General features: G+C 39.9%; 2 protein-coding genes across 6 annotated transcripts; both read left to right on the top strand.

Annotated features, from left to right (window-relative positions):
- Positions 1-8,217: 8,217 nt before the first annotated feature.
- LOC110908363 (probable serine/threonine-protein kinase SIS8) lies at positions 8,218-22,343 on the top strand. Of its 2 annotated transcripts, XM_022153299.2 has the most exons (14): positions 8,218-8,247; positions 12,439-12,913; positions 14,053-14,490; positions 14,564-14,667; positions 15,856-16,820; positions 17,305-17,345; positions 17,478-17,546; positions 17,614-17,714; positions 20,851-20,929; positions 21,205-21,303; positions 21,383-21,451; positions 21,526-21,575; positions 21,670-21,846; positions 21,923-22,343. In XM_022153299.2, the coding sequence occupies exons 2-14, from the start codon at positions 12,542-12,544 to the stop codon at positions 22,038-22,040; spliced, it is 2,682 nt and encodes an 893-aa protein (XP_022008991.1). In that variant the 5' UTR covers positions 8,218-8,247; positions 12,439-12,541; the 3' UTR covers positions 22,041-22,343. The 2 variants fall into 2 exon arrangements, with proteins under 2 accessions (XP_022008991.1, XP_035838762.1); XM_035982869.1 differs by lacking the exon at positions 8,218-8,247 and having other exon boundaries at positions 12,539-12,913; positions 14,031-14,490; positions 21,923-22,281.
- On the top strand, positions 8,403-11,654 carry LOC110908365 (glutathione S-transferase T3-like). 4 transcript variants are annotated; one of them, XM_035982873.1, is made up of 3 exons: positions 8,403-8,498; positions 10,191-10,751; positions 10,839-11,654. In XM_035982873.1, the coding sequence occupies exons 2-3, from the start codon at positions 10,202-10,204 to the stop codon at positions 11,570-11,572; spliced, it is 1,284 nt and encodes a 427-aa protein (XP_035838766.1). In that variant the 5' UTR covers positions 8,403-8,498; positions 10,191-10,201; the 3' UTR covers positions 11,573-11,654. The 4 variants fall into 4 exon arrangements, with proteins under 4 accessions (XP_035838766.1, XP_035838765.1, XP_035838764.1 ...); XM_035982872.1 differs by having other exon boundaries at positions 8,404-8,498; positions 10,185-10,751; XM_035982871.1 differs by having other exon boundaries at positions 8,436-9,541; positions 9,717-10,751.
- Positions 22,344-22,407: the final 64 nt, after the last annotated feature.

Genomic DNA, 22,407 nt, shown 5'->3' with positions numbered 1-22,407 from the left:
CGATTGATAAGCGATAACGAATAACGCGATTTTCGATTTGACTAGATGCGATTTCGATTTGATTCCACATAAAACCCCACATGGCATGTTTCCACAAGAGTTGCTATTATGGCAAACACCACGTTTCCCATATTAGTTTCGTCTCGTGAAGCGATGTCATGTACCCAAATACTACACAACTGCGATGACTTCCAAGCGATAACCGAATGTCGATAGGCAATACACCCTGATGATTGATAAGTGACGATTGTTGCGTGGCGAACGATATGCGATTCGATTGAGTTGAATGCACCACAACATTAACTAATGCTAGCCCACATGGCCTTTTCCCACGAAAGTCTGCTAATATGGTCAAAACACCATCATGTTTCGACTCTATTAGTTTTGTCTCGTGAAGCGAGGTCGTGTGTGCTAACATAACACAGATAACACGAGTATCGATGAGTGGTAGCGACACGCGTTGAGAGTATCGAGTTGATGGAATAGGTGCGAAAGGCGTTAAAGCGAAGAGCGGCGAGTGGTTTTCGATACTCGTCTAGCGATCCACAATAAGCGATCCACACCAGGCGGTAGAAGTTCACACAATAGCCTATAACCAGCGTTAGAGATTGCGAGATGAACACATGATGCGATTGCGATTTCGAGCCACATATTGCGAGATAGATCTATCAAAACTGCGATTGAGTTACGATGTAGACTTACGACCGGTCTTGCGTTGCTCCAATTGCTCTTCGGGGTGAACTTATCTAAGTCCATCGATGTGGCAATTGTGTTGCGTACGCAGACTTACGTGAAGTCTCGCAGTGATGCGACTTAGTTTTGTTACGCCTTGCGATCGATTTGTATTGTGTCGAAAATAACCATTATAATATAATAGGTCTAATAACGTCCAACTCCACATGGCACTTTCTTCACAAAGCTTCGGTAGTATGGTAAAGCACACCCTGCGCTACCCCTACTACTTATGCCCCGTGCTTTGGTGTCATGCTTTGTTGACATGGCCAAGACCGTTGACCATGCTTTTAAACGTTATGACACCATTAGAACTTCACTACGATCTCCGTGCACTGACCAAAATAATCCCGTGTGCACCCGCGATTAGTTGTTCCTTGCACGTATATCGCACTTCATTCTAAGAGTGTCGTAAGGGTAAAATACGTTATATATTACATAGTGCTAGCGTTTAGACGGTGCTCGAATATAAGAGAAATAGAGTCCACATGCGACGATAGATGAAATAAGCTCCACACATAAAAGGAAACGATGGCGATAAGTCGTATTATTACAACAACATTAGAAGCAAAATAACGTTGCTGTGGAGGACACCTGCGGAGACTGCGGCTGTTGCTGACTTCCTCCAGAGTTACGATCCTACGCGGCAGTGCTGTGTATGATGACCATACCAGTTGCAATTTGTGCAATAGCGACAATTTGCTTCTGGCGGGTGATGATACGTGCACGTGAAACACAGGGGATGAGGCCCATTGTAAGCACGTTTCGGTTGAACTGGGACTGATCAGAGAGGTTCGGGTTGCGGCAGTCCAGTTGTTGAAGAGTCTAGGCTCGGTCTTTCGTTTGCGGCTAGGTTGTGCTTCCTGAGATGATACAGTGTCGTTATCGGATTCACCTGATGATTTGGCGGAGACATTGTCGGAGCAATCCTTGGAAGAACTTTCTGAGGGGCTGTCAGATGACCCATCGACCGATTCTCTAGAGGAATCGTCAGACGAGTTGATGATGATTGCTTGACGAGCTTGTTTGACAGGTTTCTTGGAGAAGGACCTGTCCAAGATTCGTTTGTTGTTGATTTCTGCGGCTAGACGGTAGGCTTCTTCGATGGTAGCAGGTCTTGCAGCTTCGACAAAATCACCCACACTCTCAGGTAAGCCGCGGAGGTACTTCGCGATGGCTTTCCTTGGAGTGTCAACTTGACTTTGGCAGATTGCACTAAGCTGCTTGAACCTTGCTGTATAGCCAGCATTGTCACCTTCGGTTTGCTTGATTTCCCAAAATTCGTTTTCTAGCTTCTGGACTTCGTGAGGAGGACAATATTCTTCCTTCATGAGTTCCTTTAGCTCGTCCCAAGAGAGGGCGTAAGCTGCGGAGATCCCACGTTTGTTGCGTTCGGCGGTCCACCAGTCGAGTGCTCGTGATTGAAATACCCCGGTAGCACAAGTAGTACGGAAACTATCGGGACACCCACTTTGTCGAAGGGTGACTTCGATAGAATCGAACCACTGGAGTAGTTGGGTCACACTTCCTTCACCTGTGAATTCCATCGGGTCACAGGCTTTGAAGTGTTTGTAGAGGAAAGTAGATTGCAGCTCTTTCGTCTTAGAGTCCTTTACGGCTCGAGCGTTGCTGAGAGAGTGCACTTGAGCGACAATTTGAGGAATGAGCTTGACCACTTCCTTGGTAACAAGCGAGGCAATCCTCTTATCGGCGCTTCGTTTGGCTCTTCTCCTAGCTATTCGTTTCGAGATAGAGTTGTAGGAAGGCATCTAGAAAGAGAGAGAGATTTGGAATGAGATTCGATCATAATGATTTCGGGTTTACGATGCGATTGAGCGCGATCGAAACTTGTAATGTGCAATATAAATAGACTTCACATAGGAGCCATATAGGAGACACGAAACTTCCTAGATTTCCACGCAATTTCTTGATTGTACTTAGATATAGATAGTTGTAGTTCATACTTACACACATATATTATGGTTTAGAATGCGCGAGGACGCGTTGAGAGAGGGAATGCGAGAGAAATCGGACAATTGGACATTAGTTTTGTTGCGATCATTCGGTCTTTGTTTTGTATTGCGATGGCTGTGCGGGTTGTGCGTTTTGTAGAACAGGGAGCGAAAATTGATAATCGCAATTAAACACATAAAACGTAACTGATTTCATCAAATCGTAAAATCCGGCGAGTTGTAGGCTTAGTAAAATACTCGGAGTGCCTCGGGTGTTTAGGCGTCGACTACCCAAGGTAACTCAATCACACCAAACAAGTTCGTGCATACGCGTTGACTCTGGAGGTTTATGCTTCCACCGGGATGCAGCTCATGGCATTCATCCTCCAAGTCATCGCGTGGCTCGAGTCATTGTGATGGTCGAGTCCCTGGTGAGAGCTTTTGAAAAAATATTTTAGGGAGTGGAACGGTTCATTAAGGTACGGGTTTCACCCCTGACTTAACAGTTTCGTTCCCAATTTGTGGTTACGCTCATCGAATGAATCCGAGAGCTCCACTAGAATTTCGAAAGGGAGGCTTTCGTCGAGGTATGGATGTCACTCCTGACTCAACGAAAGATTCTCGTGCTAGAAAAATGCGCTGAGTGAGCAATCCTATCGAGAGTTACTGGTTTTCACACCTGGTCTCGACTGGATCGCTCGGTTGTGAGATGTGAGTATTTTCGAAAACATGTGTATTATGTCCGCCTTAGGAAAGGCTAAGTAGTATTCCAGCCTTAGGAAAGGCTTCTTCGTGTGAAGTTGTAGTATGCGGGGTTCACACAAAGTCATAGTTTTTGCAATTTCGATCAGAAGCATCAGGTAGGCGCAATACAAACCCTACTGGGTTCGTACGAGGCAGCCTGTGGTGCTTAGACTATAGACTAGGTCGTTCTCTAAGACGTCGACCCGGACTAGGTCGAGTCTTGCCTAATTCCCTATAGTTATGGCTCTGATACCAATCTGTCACACCCCAACCGATGGCGGAATCATCGGGGCGCGGCACTAGGCGAATCAGATTGCTCAAGAGAATCCATAACAACTACATTGCGATAATATTTATTACATTCGTTATCCCATACTAACAAATAATACAATCACATAAGTCATCACAGATTTCTTGTCCTCTCGAACAATTCAAATCCGACAACCTAGATTTTAGGTGAGTTTCTAGACTTCCTAGCTTGATTTGATGTAGGCTTCAACTAGTCCTGCAACATACGTTAAAATAATGTCAATACAAAAGTATTGGCGAGTATACAGGTTTGATATGTAATAGAATAATAGATTAAAAGTGCTGCGAGTTTCCATATGCATAAACGTAATACACGACATATATACTCACAAAACTGATACTACCAGCTAAGTCCTCGATGCTCGACTCTTCGATGGCATAACTAGACCTCGTCGGGCGCAATAGTACTATACTAGTCATGGTGGGACGTCACGAGTATAAGTCCTAGCATACATGCAACTAGCATCACGTATATCTTATGCAAACAGTTATTCGCGAGTGATAAATTGACAATTTAAATCATTCGTTTGATAAGTTCGATTTATAAGGAATGTATCTTACACCCAAAATTCGTTAAAAGGGGTCAAGTATACTCACAGTGCGTCTTTGGCGTATGAACACGACTTGAATTGGATCGGTCGAGATTACATTTGAATTATCCTGGTTACAGACTGTTTACATGAGCGTTTGATGGTGCGTTAAACGAAATCCTCAAAGCTTGATTGGATTGGTGGGTGGTTCGAATGGGTCACTCGATCGAATGGGCTGTTCGATCGAACAGGTTGTTCGATCGAACGGCTTGTTCGATCGAGTGGCTCGTTTGGTTGGCTGGACGTGTTGGTCCGATCGGTTGTAGGCTAGCCGATCGGTTAGCTTGCTGTTCGATCGGTTGTAGGCTAGCCGATCGGTTAGCTTGCTGTTCGATCGGTTAGCTTGCTGGTCGATCGGTTAGCTTGCTGTTCGATCGGTTAGCTTGCTAGCCGATCGGTTATCTTGCTGTTCGATCGGTTAGCTTGCTAGCCGATCGGTTAGCATACTGTCTGATTGGTCGGTTGGGTCTTGTTTGTTGTCCTAATCCTGACACACCTGATAGGTTTCTAAAAAGTGTTCGGGTGATTGACTGAGGTGGAGTGTCGTTGTGTTTAAACAACTGAAATCCCATCAATTCCGACTCGTTCTAACAGCCGGGAATCACCCCGTTCCATCAGATTTGGCCGTTCTTGATGGTCTTTCCCGTGTTTAACTCGTAACACACACACCTTGCCTAGGTACTCCTAGATTTGGGTAAGATTGTTATGAAAACATGTGAAATCACTTAGATCCGAGCTGTTTATGGCAAGAACGAGGTCACCTTTGAAGTTCATGCGAGCCTTATGATGACATCACCCTTGAAACATCCCAAATTCATAGGAATCACACAACTTATTGTTTAGAAAACATGGATTTGATGAGATTTATGCGAAAACGTATGGAAATCACCCGGATCCGAGTCATTCTTGCTTGGGATGACATTTCCCCTTGAAGTTCATAAGAACTTCATGGTGACATCACCATAGAATGCCCCAAATCCAGAGATTTCATGGTTGAAAGTTGGAATTTGAAAGGTAGAAAGGTGTAGGATTGAATATAGATTATAGAAGTACAAGGTTTGGGTTGAAAACTTACAAGGATCGGGAGAAATCGAGAGAAAAGTGGTCAAGAACGTCCTGGTTGAGCAGTAACAGTAACCACAAGTGTTTGGGAGGTGAATGGGGTATTTATAGGCAAGAGGGAAGGAAGAAGGAGGAGAGGTGGCCTGGATCGGATGGCCCACTCGATCGGCCGGTCCAGCCGATCGGCTGGCCTATCCGATCGGCCGGCCCAGCCCCGTTCGATCAGCCGGCCCAGCCGAATGGCTGGCCTATCCGATCGGCCGGCCCAGCCGATCGGCTGGCCCGTTCGATCGGCCGGCCCAGCCGTTCGGCTGGCCCGTTCGATCGGCCGGCCCAGCCGTTCGGATGGCCCGTTCGATCGGCCGGCCCAGCCGTTTGGCTGGCCCGTCCGTACGGAAGCCTTTCGATCCTCGTTTTTGGTGCGTTGCGATAGTTTGGGCCACGTTTTCATATATTTATAGTATTATTTATTTATTTATTATAATTAATCACAGAAAGGGTCGCATATACGTATCTATATATCCAATATTCGGTGTGATGATCGAGTTACGCGTGCCTTCGAGTGCGTTTTTCGATGTGATGTGCCACAATGATTATCGGGGCACTACTTGCTCGTGTTGCTGTCATCGTCACGATGGCTGGAGACATGGTACTCACCCGATAGTCTTTGTTAGCGTTGCTTGTTTACGTTTTGACACCTCACGGTTATCGAGGAGGGTAGATTAAGCCCTCACTCAACATCATCGTGAGTGTTATAATTTATGAAAATAGGTTTGTAATAGCGATAGAATATGCGTAGTTATTCGATTATACTTCGATCTAGCGATATATCTGATATAGTTACATTATGATCTGAATCTCTGGTGCTAGGCGTAACGAGTGTATCGAGTAGTAACAACGCACGAAGGTGCGGGTTGTTACAGACAAGGAGATCCGTTGTCGCCGTTTTTGTTTCTTTTGATCATGGAAGCCTTGTCTAGCATTTTTTGTAAAGTTGGGAGTGACGGGTTCTTTAAAAGAATTCAAACTCCTAACGATGGCCCGAAAATATCGCATTTGTTTATGCTGATGATGCTCTATTGATGGGGGAATGGGATAGGAATAATTTTTTGAACGTGACTAGATGTCTGAGAATTTTTTATTTGTGTTCTGGTTTAAAATTTAATCTCCATAAATCTAACTTATACGGGATGGGAGTGGAAGAAGGTGTTATTAAGGATATGGCTAAAGTGGTGGGGGTGTAATCCTAATAGTATCCCGCTCACTTACTTGGGGATTACAGTGGGGGCTAATATGAATAGAATTAATAATTGGTTGCCGATTGTTGATGTTTTTGATAAAAGATTGTCAGTTTGGAAAGCTAAAACTATCTTGATCGGGGGGAAGCTTACCCTGATTAATTCAGTGTTGGAAAGCCTTCCTATCTATTACTTCTCGCTATACAAAGTTCCGGTTGGTATTATTAAGATTCTGGAAGCTAAGATGAGAAAATTCCTATGGGCGGGTTCTAGCGATACTAACAAAATGAGTTGGGTTGCTTGGGATTGGGTTACGTGGCCCAAGTTAAAAGGGGGTTTCGGTATCAACTGACTTAAAGAGGTTAATATGGCTCTTCTTTTTAAGTGGGGGTGGAGGTACAGAGTTGAAAATAATAATCTTTGGAGGAAGGTAGTGGAAGCGTGCCATGGTAAAATCAATCAAAGAAGCTTCCTTCTGGTTAATGGAAACATTGCGGGATGTTGGAAAAATATAGTGAAGTCGATATCTAATTTGAAATTAAATGGGAAGGGGTTAAACTGTTTGATCTTGGGTAAGGTCGGGAACGGGGAGGAGATTCGATTCTGGTTAGACACATGGTTGGGTGAGATGCCTTTCATGGATAGGTGGCCACATTTGTTTGGTTTGGAATTGTTTAAAATATGCAGGGTTGCTGATAGAGTGGAAGCGAACTAAGGGAATGTAGGATTTGTGTGGAATTGGATTAGACAGCCCGAGTCAGTCGCTGAACTTAATGAATAGCAGGAATGTCAAGAGGTTCTTAGTAGGGTGATTCTTTCCAATAATAAGGATCAATGGTACTGGATTGATGGTATTACAGTCGAATTCTCGATGAAGGCCGTAAAAAATGCTTTAATTGCTGATAGAGGAAATTGTCATCTCCCTAACTTTAAGTGGTGCAAATGGGTGCCTCTCAAGTACAACATCATGGCCTGGAGGGGTAATTTGGAGCGATTAGCTACAAGAGTTAATTTAAGAAAAAAGAATGTGAATATTTCATCGATTATGTTCCCTTTTTTTGCGATGACTTTGAGGAAATGGTGGAGCATTTATTTACTGGGTGTTCGGTGGCAAATTGGGTGTGGACGACTTTTAGTGTTTGGTGTAAAATTCCTCAGATTTACACATTCGATTTCAAAGATGTTCTTGATATTCACAATTACACTCAAGTTGGAAAGAAAGCGAAGAGACTCATTCGAGATTTGGTGATAATTTCGTGTTGGTGTATGTGGAAAGAAAGGAACAAGTTGGTTTTCAACCAGATTAGACGAAGCCCACAAGAGATTTTTTGGGAGATTAAATCGAGAGGTTTCGCTTGGTTTAAAAACAGATCTTCTTGTAATTATATTAGCTGGGTAGAGTGATATAAATACCCTTTGTATATGTTGTAATTGTTTGCTCTTTGCCCGTTTGAGTCAGGGTGTTGTTGTTTGGCCTTTTGCTCGTTTGGATCAGATGTGTGTTTTAATAAAGTTTACTAAACAAAAAAGAAAAAAAAAACCTAATTTGTATTTGTGTAAACCAAGTCTCATTTGGTTCTCTACCACCACCACAATTGTTGGAGCAAGAAAGAATATATATAAGGCTACAGGGTGTGGGGGTCATGATTGGGTCATGATTTGCCACATAGGCCCATTATTCATGCCCTATACCACCCCCCTTAATTAAATCACGGTGGTTCGCGTGGATTAAACCACGGCAACCACGACCCCTTTTTTCCATTATTCACGCAAACCCTAACCCCACCATCAAAAAAGAACGGCAACAAATTCTTTTCCTCTGTGATAATCAAGTTCACGGTCGCAAATCACATCAAGAAGAACGATAACAGGTACTTGTTTTCTTATGATATGTATTACAATTATAGTTCTTCTTGATGTAATTGTTTTTTGTTTGGATTGATTGTTTTCTAGTTGAATTGTATGATAGATCGGTTAATATGATCTATAGAATGTTCCTACACACATATAATCTCAACCAGTTAGGGTTTATTCGTTCGTTTTCTGTCACGATTTGACTCGAATGATATGAACACGAGGACGTTACATGTTAATCTGTACCAACAGCTTGAATTAGGTTATATGTAGTTGCAGATCACTAGATAAGTTCTAGCACTGGAATTTTGGAGTTAAAACCTAATGTTATTTGGTTAATTGGCTCAAACGCATTATTTCAGTTTATTAGGTTATACTTTAAAAGATATTAGGTCAGATAGAGAGTAAGTGATATGTTTCTGTTTTCACAAATTTATTTAAGCTAGGTGTGAATAGAAACCTTTTCTCATCATGTTGGATATCACGGTCAGGTAATGAAATGGACATCATGCTTCTGAACCAGCTTCTAGAAAATGATATATGAAGTGCAATCTTTTTATTTTAATCACTGCAAATTACATGCTTTTTTACTATGCTTGTTTACTGTGCATACAAAGTGACTATTTGCAAAATTGCTTAAACTAATGTAAATTAATGGTAACTTGTATTGTCTCCGGCTGATTGCCGCATACGAGTATAGTTAATTGTTGCAAAATTGCTTTAACTTTTAAACACATTGATATGAGTTGATTAATGGCAATGAATTAGTTGATTATGCATAGGTTTCTTTCCTTATAATATATATGGTTTCAGCTTAGAAAGTCATAGGGTTTGATATCTCACTTTAGTGGCGAAGGTTGACGTTTTCGACGTGAGGGGGGGTTGAAAATGTATATATCCAAAAATTTCTATAGAACCGGGGGGGTCGAAAACGTATATACCTAAAAATTTCTATACAAAAGCTACATATATCACTACTAAGCGAAAAGTTCGAGGGGTCGGGTGCTCCTGACCCTGTTAAGCTGCGCCCCTGTGCATTAGTGAACAATTTCATAACCAGGTACTATAGGGGCGGATCCAGCATATAACAAGGGGCAACCCCCGCTACGGCTTGGCGCTCCGGCGGTAGTGTAAAATTAGTATAAATTTTGGAAAAATATAACGTTTTTTCGATTTCGTTACCGCTTTTTTATAAAACGTTACGGCTTGGCGGATTTTCTAGATCCGCCACTGAGGTACTATATACTTTATACGACTGTTCAAACATAGGTTTGGTTTGAATTTTATTATATGCCTCTTGGTTGCCATATTCTACTTAAATTGACATGCCACTTGTGCCTACACATGAGGATGCTTTTATATTATTATTATTGTTTATCATGTATTGCACGTTAATATATGTCAAATTAGTAGTACTAAGTCTGAATAGATGTGATTAGTAAGTTCCAAAGTAATATTGTCATGCATATATCATGTAGTTCCCTCAGTTGGTAAAGTGGGTCGGTTGACTAACTGGTCACATGGGTAAAGTTTTATACAGGTCCAAATGGATTAGAATTGTTATTTTAATAATATAGTCTGCTAGTTGCCCATTAATTTAAAAGGTTATATTTGAATTTATTTAATTATATTAGACTTTGATCATATTGATTGAGGTTCGTTTGTTTATGATTTATGCAATTCTATTTATGTGTGTCATTAAGCTATAGTTAATACTACCATGGATCCAAGCAACCCAAACAACACAAACAACCCGCCACAAACCCCGTGGACGCCACCCATTGATCCGATGTGGGCGACTCCACAATTTTCTTTTACAAGCTACAATCAAGTTCCTAATGCGTTCAACCAACTCCCTCAAACCCCGACTCCTAACGCGTTCACGCAACTCTCTCAAACCCCGAATCCTAACGCGTTCACGCAACTTCCTCAAACCCCGCAACCTACTAGTTTATTTCAACTTCATCAAATCCAATTTCAACAACAATATCAGCAACAACTAAAAACGCTCCAACAAAGCCAAAGTCGGCCTATTCATACGAAAGTCCAATCGCAACCGACACCCGATACCCCTTCGTTAGACGATTTGGATGACATTGCCGTTGTACCCGAAACCCAACCTCAAAGTTCTAAGAAAACATCTACAAAAAAGCGTTCAACGAGGCCGGAACAAGAAAATTTAACCACCGGAAGAGGTCAAACTTGGACATCGATCGAAGAGTTGGCGTTGGCAAGGGCGTGGACCAATACGTCTACGTGTCCGATCGTAGGTATGTTATACTTTTTTATTTATACTAAAATAATATTTTATTCAATATAAAACAACATTTATTTACACCTTGATATTTTTTTTGTAGGTAATAATCAAAAGTCTGGCAGTTTTTGGAAGGAGGTTTGCAACAAATTTCATGCTTTGATGCAAAAAGAACCGTACCGAGAAGTGAACTCAATGAGCTCAAAGTATCGAGAGATGAATAAGAAGATATCGGCGTTTTGTGGTTATTACAACAACGCTCATTCGAATCGGCCAAGTGGGGCGAGTGATGAAACGGTTTTTGCCATAGCTATGTCAAAATACCATACGAAAGAAGGTAGTGCGTTCACATATGTAGGGGCTTGGGAAATCTTTAAAAATTGTCCCAAGTGGGCGCCGGTTCCTAACGAGGTGGCAAGAGCAAAGAGGTGTAAGACATTCGAGTCGATAGAGCATAGTGCCGGTGATTCGGATGTGCGTTACCATATTAATATTAATGACGAACCCGAGTTTGACGATGAAGTGACGGAGATTCCGGAATTGAAGCGCCCAAATGGCAGAGACAAAGCAAAAAAGGAAGCAGCGGCCAAAAATAAAGAGACGTCGACAAAAAATGAAACTCCGGGTGAAACGAATGTGGATAAGTTGATGAGCAAGTTCACCGAATTTAACGAAATACAAGCGGCGAGACTTAAGTTGAAAGAAAAAGAAATGCAAGAAGCGGCCGATCGTGAAGACTTTAAGCTAATGGCAACAAACATCGACTCGCTCCCGGAAAAAGATAAAGAAGTGTTGCAAAAAATGAAGGCGAAAATTGCTCAAAAATGGAGTCTTTAAATTATGTCGTTATCATTTTTTATATTTTCTAGTTTTCATCTTTAATTTACGTCGCAAACATTTTTGGCAATTTGGTCGGGTTAACAACAACGAGTAGTTTTTTTCTTAATTTATTATATGTAGTTTAAATTTGGATGTTATTTTTTTTTTTATTAATTTGACTGTTATGTAGTTTAAATCATAATTGTGTGTTGGTGACAAATCTCATAGAAGAGATTAAAGTGATGGGTTATTTGTGGATGAGAAGTAGGTCAAAGGGTGAGGCAATAACCTGGGAAAATTGGCTTGAGTTTGAGTTAACAAGTTCGGGGATTTAAGATGTATTTTTTTTCTCTTCTGTTGTATCGTGATGTGCTGGTTAACATGTCTGTTAGCCTATGCCCACCATAGATTCTTGCACTATTAATCTTTTACTAGTAAAAAATAAAGAGCAAGGGCTTCTCTTGTATGTGTAAAACACACGTAATATACTCTAGTAGACTAGGCAAATATGGAACCAACATGTGGATGAAAAAGGATTGCAGCACTGTTGTACCAAGTGGAGTGAAAGGTATACTAACAATCATATACAGGGCAATAGATATTTTCTAGTCTAAGAAATTACTCTTGAATTATCCATTTGTTTAATTGCCATGTAAATAATATTTTTCTTATTAAATTGAATGTTATGTAGTTTATTACTAAAATTTATTTGTTGTTTATTTAAAACAAATAAAATATATATCACAAAAAAAAGGTGGATGGTGGTTTGGGTCATGACCACACCTTTAGGATAGTGGTTTTGGATGGTGGATGAGAGAGCGATGACATGGCGCTGACATGGAGGGTCATGGTGATCATGAGGGTCATGACCACACCCTATAGCCTAACCAATTCCAATTTAACCCCAAACATATCAATCGCCCTGTCTGTCTCCAATAAAACAGGGGTAATTGTTGGTCGGTCGACCCATGAAGCAGTTTGCATTGGATGATTAGTATGAAAAAATTTCTGAAGAAGCTACACATCAGACCAAATCATTCATCGGATGACTCCAACTCGCAACGATCTGAATCAGTGAGTTCGATTACAGGATGGCTTAACTCGGTGACGAATAAGAAAAGTCAAAGTGTTGAGAGGTTTGACTCGGTTAGTAGTAGTCAACTGGATGCTGCCATGGATGAGTTGAACAACTCGGAGGTTGACGAGGAGTATCAGATTCAGTTAGCGTTGGAGTTGAGTGCTAGAGAAGATCCCGAGGCGGTTCAGATCGAAGCGGTTAAGCAGATTAGCTTGGGGTCTTCTGGTCCTCCGGAGAATACCCCTGCTGCTGCTGCTGAAATTGTTGCTTATAGATATTGGGTAAGTTGAGTTCTTATTTCAATCTTCTTTCTTTCTTTCTTTCTTTCTTTCTTTGGGGGTTAGCGGCTGTAGTAGTAGATTTAGGACTAGGTTAGGTTAGGTTAGAGGGTGTGTGAAAAACAACACTTATTTGATCAGCAAAACCAAAGTGGCGCTGTACAGAAATAGTTAATGCTCATATGGTTTGGTTGGTTGTACACTTATTTGCTGTTTAAGGCAAAAATGAAGTGTTTCTACTTTAGTAAGACATGTTGAGTTTGATTGTAACTTCCCTTGTGTGATTTCAAGTGCTTCCACCCAATCCTTTCATTTGCCTTCCCATACTACATGTGTTTTGTTTTGGCTACTACTTTTTTTCCCTTAAATATCAATACATTTGGAACCCGTCTTATCAAAAAAAGGCAAATTGGAAAATAATAATCCCATCTTTCTGAAATTGGCCGATAATAATCCCAAGTCAGTTATTAGCCAATAATAATCCGACCTCGTCCAACTTTTTTGTAAAATTCTCCGCCGTTAAAATAAGCTTAACGGAGTTAAGTGATTTTCCGAATCACAAACCGATGTTTTAGGGCTTTTGATCAGAACGAGGATACGAGTCGATTGATGTAAAACTTACCTCGAAATTGTGATCAAAAGCCCTAAAACATCGGTTTGTGATTCGGAAAAACACTTAACTCCGTTAAGCTTATTTTAACGGCAGACTGTTTTACAAAAAAATTGGACGAAGTCGGATTATTATTGGCTAATTTCAGAAAGATGGGATTATTATTTTCCAACTTGGGATTATTATCTGCCAATTTCAGAAAGATGGGATTATTATTTTCCAATTTGCCAAAAAAAAAAACACGTATTTCCTGTGTAATTTATATTTCCTGCGGTCCAACCAACTATACGTTGTGTGTATAATTGTTTTAACATATGGGCTTGATAGGAGCTGAATAACATTTTTATTAATGGTTAAGGTGTCAAGGATATACTAAGAACTACGAACGCGATACTTAATTTGACTTGAATTATTTTTTGTAGTTAACATTAATTAACATGAGTCTAGCAGAATTACCGTACACATGTTATTGTTTTTACTTATTGGGTTCTAACCTTTCTCATGTCCTAGACTCGTACTTCATCCTTCACAGAATTACAGTGCTCTTAGCTATGATGACAAGATTCTTGACGGCTTCTATGATCTGTACGGGGTGTTGACGGGGCCCACATCTTCAAAAATGCCTTCGCTTGTGGATTTACAAGCAACACCCGTGTCAGATAATGTTGCATGGGAAGCGGTCCTTGTTAATAAGGCTTCAGATTCTAAACTTGTAGGACTTGAACAGAGGGCCCTTGAAATGGCTGTGAAGTCAATGTCTGAATCCATAAATTTTGCTGGTCAAACATTGGTTCAGAGACTTGCGGTTTTAGTTTCTGATCACATGGGGGGCCCGGTTGGAGATCCAGAAAAGATGTTGATAGCCTGGAGGGATTTCTGCTCGAAATTAAAGGAAAGTATTGGAAGCATGGTTTTGCCCCTTGGCTCATTAAATGTTGGAATGGCCCGTCATCGGGCATTGCTTTTCAAGGTATTGTTTTGTGATTGATGCACTCTCTTGTAGGATATTATGTTTACATCCAGCCCTCCTTATAAATTTGTAGGTATTGGCTGATAGTGTGGGCATCCCTTGCCGGTTAGTGAAAGGGAAGCAATACACTGGTTCCAACAATGTTGCAATGAACTTTATAAAACTTGCTGATGGAAGGTTTGTCTTCTTTCCTATTATTGTCAATGTCAACTTCTTTGTTCGAGGTTTAATATGCATCATGCCTTTTCATTTTTCAAATTATTATAAAAAGTACGAGAGGGCCGGGGGTGGGGGGTTATGAAGTTTGACACTCTTCAACTTAGTGTATACATCCATATTTGGTTGTAAGTTTAAAATGTTCATTACTCTTTGTTTGTGTCTGCTCTGTACGCATCTTTTTCCTGTTTCATGCAAGCTAAATAAATACTAGATCATGCTTGGCAGTTTGTTTGAACAGCCCCTGTATCTGCCAAAATTCTTTATAAAGTACATGGAAAATATACTTTTTGTCAATTTTTCTAAATATTTAATGCGTTAGTTGTGATCACAGAACCAATATTATTACAGTAATAATCTATGTTGTCAAAAGCGCAAAAAGCGCGTGCCTAGGCGCTCGGGCGCAGCGAGGCGCACCCATAGCGCCTGGTGGTAGCCTAGGCGCAAAAATGTTTTTTTTTTTTTTTTGAAAAAACGGTGCCGAGGCGCGAAAAGGCGCGCGACTAGGCGCAAAAACGTTGCTGAGGCGCAGCGCATAAGCAGAAAACAAAAGGTAACGCACAAAAAAACGAAAACGACCGAGTGCAAAAACTGGCCTCATGCGGGCCCGGGTTTTCGGATGTGCGGGCACGCACGAGTTCAACCAAATTCCAGCTCAGAAACTCATTTTTGCACTCCCCCGCGCGTGGGTAGGACTTGTGGTAAAACATGTCATAAAGCTACAATGGAGTAGTAAAGGCTTTACCTTATAAACAACCACTCACTTTGTTTCACACACCCAAAACTTACAACATATAAGTCCTAAACTTTTGCTACTAACTATTAGCTACATGATCTCAAATGGCATATATAATAGTTTTTTTAATTTTATATGTGGAATCTTATTTATTTTCTATGTGCGCTTTTCTTAAAAAAGCCCACGCTTTTTTTGTGCCTTGCGCCTAGGCTCCAGGCGAGGCCGTCCGGGCGAGGCCGATGCGCCTCGTCTGCGCCTTGCGTCTTTGACAACATAGGTAATAATCTAAATCGTTGAATAAAACAATTTAGGAGTTATAGATTTTTTTGTGACTTCCAACCGGCTTGACCATTCCCCTTTTAGCTATAATTTGTCAATTGCTTAAGTAACAAAATGGTTGATGCAAATGCCAGGGAATATATTGTTGACTTAATGGCGGATCCCGGAACTTTGATACCATCGGATACAGCAGGAGGATTAAATCTGGATTATGAGGAATCCTTTTCATCAAGTCCATGGTCCCGAGACGAAGATTCTTCTTCTTCTTATTATTTGGCTTCCTCAACAAGTAACTTCACCACTTCATCTATAGATTACATGGAAGAAAATGACAACACGCATTCATCCGGTTTATCACAACAGCCAATCAAATCTACGTTAGAACCCAAGAAATCTTTACCACCAAAAGGAGGAACTTCACATGCAAGATCCCCTTCATGGACTGAAGGAATAAGTTCCCCTGCGGTACGTAAAATGAAGGTAAAAGATGTTTCACAATACATGATGGAAGCTGCAAAAGAAAACCCTCAATTAGCCCAAAAGTTACACGATGTCTTACTAGAAAGTGGCGTCGTTGCTCCTCCAGACCTCTTTACCCAAGTTTATGATGAAGAGGAAAGTACTACCGAAAGTCAAAGTCAAAGTCAACCTCGTTTCTTACCTCCATTACCACACCCAACCAAAGCTTATTCACACTCTGAAGTAAATCCAGTGCAATACATGAGGAGTGTTCCGGCTGCAGCGGCAGCCGCTGCAGCTGCCGCCGCGGTTGCTTCCTCTATGGTGGTGGCTGCCACTAAAACGATAACTGACCAAAATATTCAGCTACCGGTAGCAGCTGCAGCGACGGTGACAGCGGCGGTTATGGTGGCTACAACGACTGCAATAGCTGGTACTTCACAAAGTGAAAGTTTAAATGTTGTGGATTCTCCGAAAAATGAAGGAGATACGGGTCAACTTGAGATACGTCAAGAAGGGGAGAGAGTATCAGATAGGTCGACAGGTAATGAAAGCACAGTATCTGAAGTATCCCTTGAGGATGTAGCAGATTGTGAAATAGCATGGGAGGATATCACTTTGGGTGAACGTATCGGATTGGGTACGTACTTAACTTGTTTTTTTTACAATGTCATTCATGCTTAATGTTATTGGTGTTTTCTGTCGTTGGAACAATAAGTGGGTTGGATGACATGTTAAAACAGGTACTTTTTAGTGCAGGTTGATATGGGTCATGTTGGGTACAATACATATTATCACAAAATAATCGTTGTTTGAATAAGCGGTTTTGGAGGTTGTTTGCATTAAGGATACACTTCGGCCGTTTTAACCCATTCAACTTGTATGATCCATCTGTAATAAACCAATTAGTATTTTAATTCTTGTTGTTCGCGTCAAAATAATTACTTTCAATCCATGCAAGCACCCTCTTGGCTGAAATTGGACAAAAATGATGTAATTTTTAAGGATTTAAGTAAGAAAAATATGCAAGCATAGACGTAGCGGTTTGTCTACTTTCTTATAATTTAATTTATCATATAATTTAATAACTAATTTGACTAACTTATATCTTCACTTTGTTGCAGGATCGTATGGAGAGGTATACCGTGGTGACTGGCATGGAACCGTGAGTTTATTTTCGTACATGGTTTAATTTAGTACAAAGATGCTTTTGGTCATTGTGTGCCATTTTTCATAGTACTGATGTAGAAACATTGTGGATCTAATATGTAACATTGTTCCGGTTTTAATTTTTCAGGATGTTGCTGTTAAGAAGTTCCTAGACCAAGAAATAACTACCGAATCCCTTGAGGAATTTAGAAGTGAGGTATGTTTTTCCTACTCTACTATTTTATGTCGTTCTAACCAATATTTAAAAAATTTTGGATTACAAGGTCAGGATAATGAAAAGAGTCAGGCATCCGAATGTTGTACTATTCATGGGGGCTGTAACACGTGTACCACATCTTTCAATTGTTACCGAATTTCTTCCCAGGTATGTATAATATCATTCCTAACTTGAAGGCTGTGTAACCAGTTAATCATAATATCATGCACAATAGTGGTATTTGTATATAGAGGGACGTTCATATCATTATCACAACCAATAATATGTTGAGAAATGTAAGAACCACATATCAACTTGAATGTGATAATACATATGTAAGTGCAGTTCCCGTCGGGTAACTGTGCTTTATCAGTTTTGGATAACGGTCAACAATGTCAAAGGTCCAAGTCAAGAAGTTAAAGATGGTGAAGCATGACTAGGTTTATTGTCCGAATTTGCTGAGTTGGATAATGTAATGTCCGAATTTATAAGTTATATTCGGACTTTATATGTTGTCAGAGTTTGTTAGTTTATATTCGGACAATATGTATAGGTGAGTCCGAGCTTGTGTATCCCAGACATATGTTTGTCCGGGTTTAGTGCCTAGTCTATATATATGTGTGTATAGGGTAGATTAGGGCAATCAACTCTCACAAACTCTGCAATGCTGGGTTTTTGTTCGATCTGGGTGATTTTGGTTCAGATATGAAGAAATTCGAGCTGTGTTTGGAGAAGAAATGCTGGGTTTTTGTTCGATATGGGTTTTTGATCCATGTTAGCTCTGTCCGGATTTCTGTACGTGTTAGAGATTTCTGGTCCAAATTTGTGTATTCTGTTCCGAGTTAACCATTCCGAATTTGTATCTTCCGTATTTATTAATGACCTAGTGTGCAGTCCCGGTTGGGAAATAAATTCGGAAGATTTGTTGTTTGTACAAATTGTTCCGAGTTTGGAAACTCCGGATTTGATTCTGAGTTAAGGTGTCCGAATTTGTTTTGGATCCTGTCTGAATTTGACAAGTCCTTCATGTCCGAATTTGTGAGTTTGTGTTCAGGTTCCGAATTTGTTTTCAATAAAGGTTTCCGGATTTATTTGAGGGTTTGAAGTCCGAGTTTGCTTAAGATTTTTTAATTTCATCTGTCCGGACTTATATCAACATGAAGTGACCGGGTTTAATAAGTTTTGGGGATCCGGGTTTAAGAGAGTTATTTCCGAGTTTGGGAAATTTATTAGTTCCGAATTTGTGGAATTTATCTTTTCCGAATTTACACATAATTCACTCCAAGTTAGTTATTCCGAGTTTACAGGTTCCGGATTTCTAGTGTTGGATTGTTCTGAGTTTATGATGTGTTCATATATTCTGAGTTTACAAGTGTATTCCGGCTTTATTGGATTTGTTCCTGGTTTTAGGTGTTCTCCGGAATAAGTGGGGGCGAGGAATGCCAAAAAATCCATTTTTCGTGAATGATAGATTTTGATAAGTTCGATAAGTAGAGTGTTTGGGAAAAGTTTGTTGATAAAAATTTTTCCGAGAATTTTTGTTCGGTAATGGCGGTCCATGGTTATTTACAAGATTCTCGGTGTTGGAATGTGGCTCTTACTAGAGATTCGTGTAACAAGTTGGGACTATATCGAGCATTAGAGTTGAATAAAATAAGACTTGGTTGGACTTTGAAAGGTTACAAAGAAATAGGGGGAGTAAAAATTTAAAAATATCCTATTTTCTTTGTAACTTTCTAAAAGCTCGTTGTGCGACAGTGAACCAAGTTCGTGTTTACAATTGTGAGATTAAATGAGGTTTAATCTCGCTGGTGCTGGAAAAGTTAAAAACATGATACAATTTAGAGCTAGTGTGTTTGATTGAGTTTCGTCAAGTTTGTTCGAGGTTTGATCAAGTGTTGACATGATAAAACTGATTGTTCATTTGGCTACTACTTGAAGATCGAGCCTTTATTTATCGATGCCACACAGAACAACTGATAGCAACAGTTAAGGGGGAGTTTGTAAGTTCAGTTCTCGTCGAGTAACTGTGCTTTATCAGTTCCGGTCAACGGTCAACAATGTCAAAGTACCAAGTCAAGAAGTCAAAGATGGTGAAGCATGACAGATTCCGGATTTGTAATGTATGCCTTGTCCGGATTTATCTGTTAAATTCGGGCTAGGTTTATTGTCCGAATTTGTTGGGTTGGATAATGGAATGTCCGAATTTATAAGTTATATTCGGACTTTATATGTTGTCAGAGTTTGTTAGTTTATATTCAGACAGTATGTATAGGTGAGTCCGAGCTTGTGTATCCCGGACATATGTTTGTCCGGGTTTAGTGCCTAGTCTATATTATATATATATGTGTGTATAGGGTAGATTAGGGCAATCAACTCTCACAAATTCTGCAATCCTTCATCAGTGTGTGCACATTCTAGAAAGAGGGAGACCATGTGTTAGTGAGAGAAAGCTAGGTTTAGATCTTAGTGATCTAAACCAGCTTGTAGATGATGTATACTCTTTTGCTTTGTTAATCTGTGATGCCGGTTTCAATTATAAAGAGATTCATCTTCTACATCTTTCTATCTTTTATGTGTTTGTTGTTTCACGTCTTGAATCGAGGGCAGTGGATGTTGTTCGTCATCGATCCAAGGGGTCCCAGGGACTTTCAACATAAGACAGTTATATTATACTATAGGGTGGGAGTTGGCTACAAAGTCCATTTTTCCTACAAAGTGTAAAAAGTCATAAAACACCATAATGCCATTAAACACACTCAAACCCACAAATAACAAAGTGAAGATTACTAAAATGCCATATTTGTGGGTTTTGTGTTGTGTTTTGGATGATAAGGCTTTGATTATCGAATGACTAACATTAGTGTGTTTTATGTTGATTATCATGTTGTGTTTTACATTCATAGTTCTACGATGGTGTGTTTGAAGTTTTTATAGACTGTTAGAGTTTGGATATTGTGCTTTAGTGATCTTCACTCTGTTATTTGTGGGTTTTGAGTGTGTTTTATGGTTGAAATTGTGGTGTTTTATGACTTTGTACACTTTGTAGGAGAAACGGACTTTGTAGCCGAACCCTACCCTTATACTGTATGTTTATATATGATTTCTTTGTAGTTTTTTATCATACTTCTTTTTTATAATGTACTTGTGATTTTTTTGGGTATTCCACTCATATTATTGAATATTGCGAGGTAAATTTTGACCTAGCTCATGCTTCTGGGAATTTTGTAACTGTAGTTGATAACCTTCATATATTATTATTATTTTTTATATGGAATGATAAAGCATTTTCTATCTTGTGCAGAGGTAGTTTATATAAATTGCTCCATCGTCCCAACAACCAGCTAGATATTCGAAGGCGCTTGAGGATGGCGCTGGATACAGTATGCATCCTCTATTTTAAGTTACTTTGATTTTAAACCGTCATAATCCGTTTAGAGTGTTTGGGTAAACTAGTTACACTTCCGCCTTTCTGATTATTGATATAAATGTAAAATTACCCAACTCCCTGGTTTTAGCAACTTCTGATTCTTGAAATCACAGCAAGTATCTGAAGATACGCATCCAAACACCCCCTTATTAACCTTTAATCTCATTACTATTTTTTAACTCATTATAATATATTTTACTTATGATTGTTTTTTAACTGCAATTTCAGGCCCGTGGTATGAACTATTTGCACAATTGCACGCCTGTTATTGTTCATCGTGATTTGAAGTCTCCAAATCTCCTTGTTGATAAGAATTGGGTTGTTAAGGTATCATACCGACGACCCTTCAACCCTAAAATTATTAAAATGATTATTGCAATATGGAAACTGATATTTTGGTGTTCAGGTTTGTGATTTTGGATTGTCAAAAATGAAGAACAGCACCTTTCTTTCTTCACGATCTACTGCAGGAACAGTATGTGTTATCCGGTATATGGCATCAATATATATATTATCTACTATTATTGATGATTGTGTTATACTTCTCAGGCAGAGTGGATGGCTCCAGAAGTCTTAAGAAACGAACCTTCAGATGAAAAGTCAGTATTTTGCTTTCTTACTTGTAATGTGAAAAAAAAAAAAAAAAACGAGTTTGTTGATGCCATAAAATTAACGTTATGTTCTGGTTTATAGGAGCGATGTTTATAGCTTTGGTGTGGTTTTATGGGAGCTTTGCACGATGCAACAACCATGGAATGGAATGAATCCGATGCAAGTTGTTGGTGCTGTCGGGTTTCAACATCGTCGTCTTGAAATTCCAGATGACATGGACCCCGTCATTGCGGATATTATTACGAAATGCTGGCAGACGTCAGTCTTCGACTCTTTCAAACCAATATTCTGCTTCTTTTTCAACATCTTTTAACAATATTCCTTTCTGTTATAGCGATCCCAAACTACGACCTACGTTTGCTGACATCATGGCTGCCTTGAAGCCACTCCAGAAGTCGAATGCAAGTTCTAAAACAGTCAAGAGAGTAGACCAATCGGATTCCACAATGTAGCAGCAAACTGGGCAAAGGGTTTGTGTGAGTTATTTGATCACTATACTATAAAACACGATGAAGTACGCCATACGCGTGCAATTCAAATGATTCTGATTCTTCTGTATGGTCATTTTCATGTATTTTTTAGGCTTGATCATGCCACCATCTTAGTTTTTTGTTTCTTTTTTGTAACCTCAGTTGTCTGTTTGGTTTTGTAAATTCATGTTGTATCATGGTCATAATTACTTGTTTATAAACACTCGCTGTGTGTTGGTATGTTGGAACCTAGAGTGCAATGGGAACAAAGATTTTGTGAAGACATTTCTTTCTTACAAGCATTCATGTCTGGTAATAAAAACCCGACCGTATGACATGTTTAAATTTT

Source organism: Helianthus annuus, chromosome 14 (genome assembly GCF_002127325.2).
Source record: "Helianthus annuus cultivar XRQ/B chromosome 14, HanXRQr2.0-SUNRISE, whole genome shotgun sequence".
Classification (NCBI taxonomy): domain Eukaryota; kingdom Viridiplantae; phylum Streptophyta; class Magnoliopsida; order Asterales; family Asteraceae; genus Helianthus; species Helianthus annuus.
Note: the sequence above shows the minus strand (reverse complement) of the source record. Positions and strands in the feature narration are given on the sequence as shown.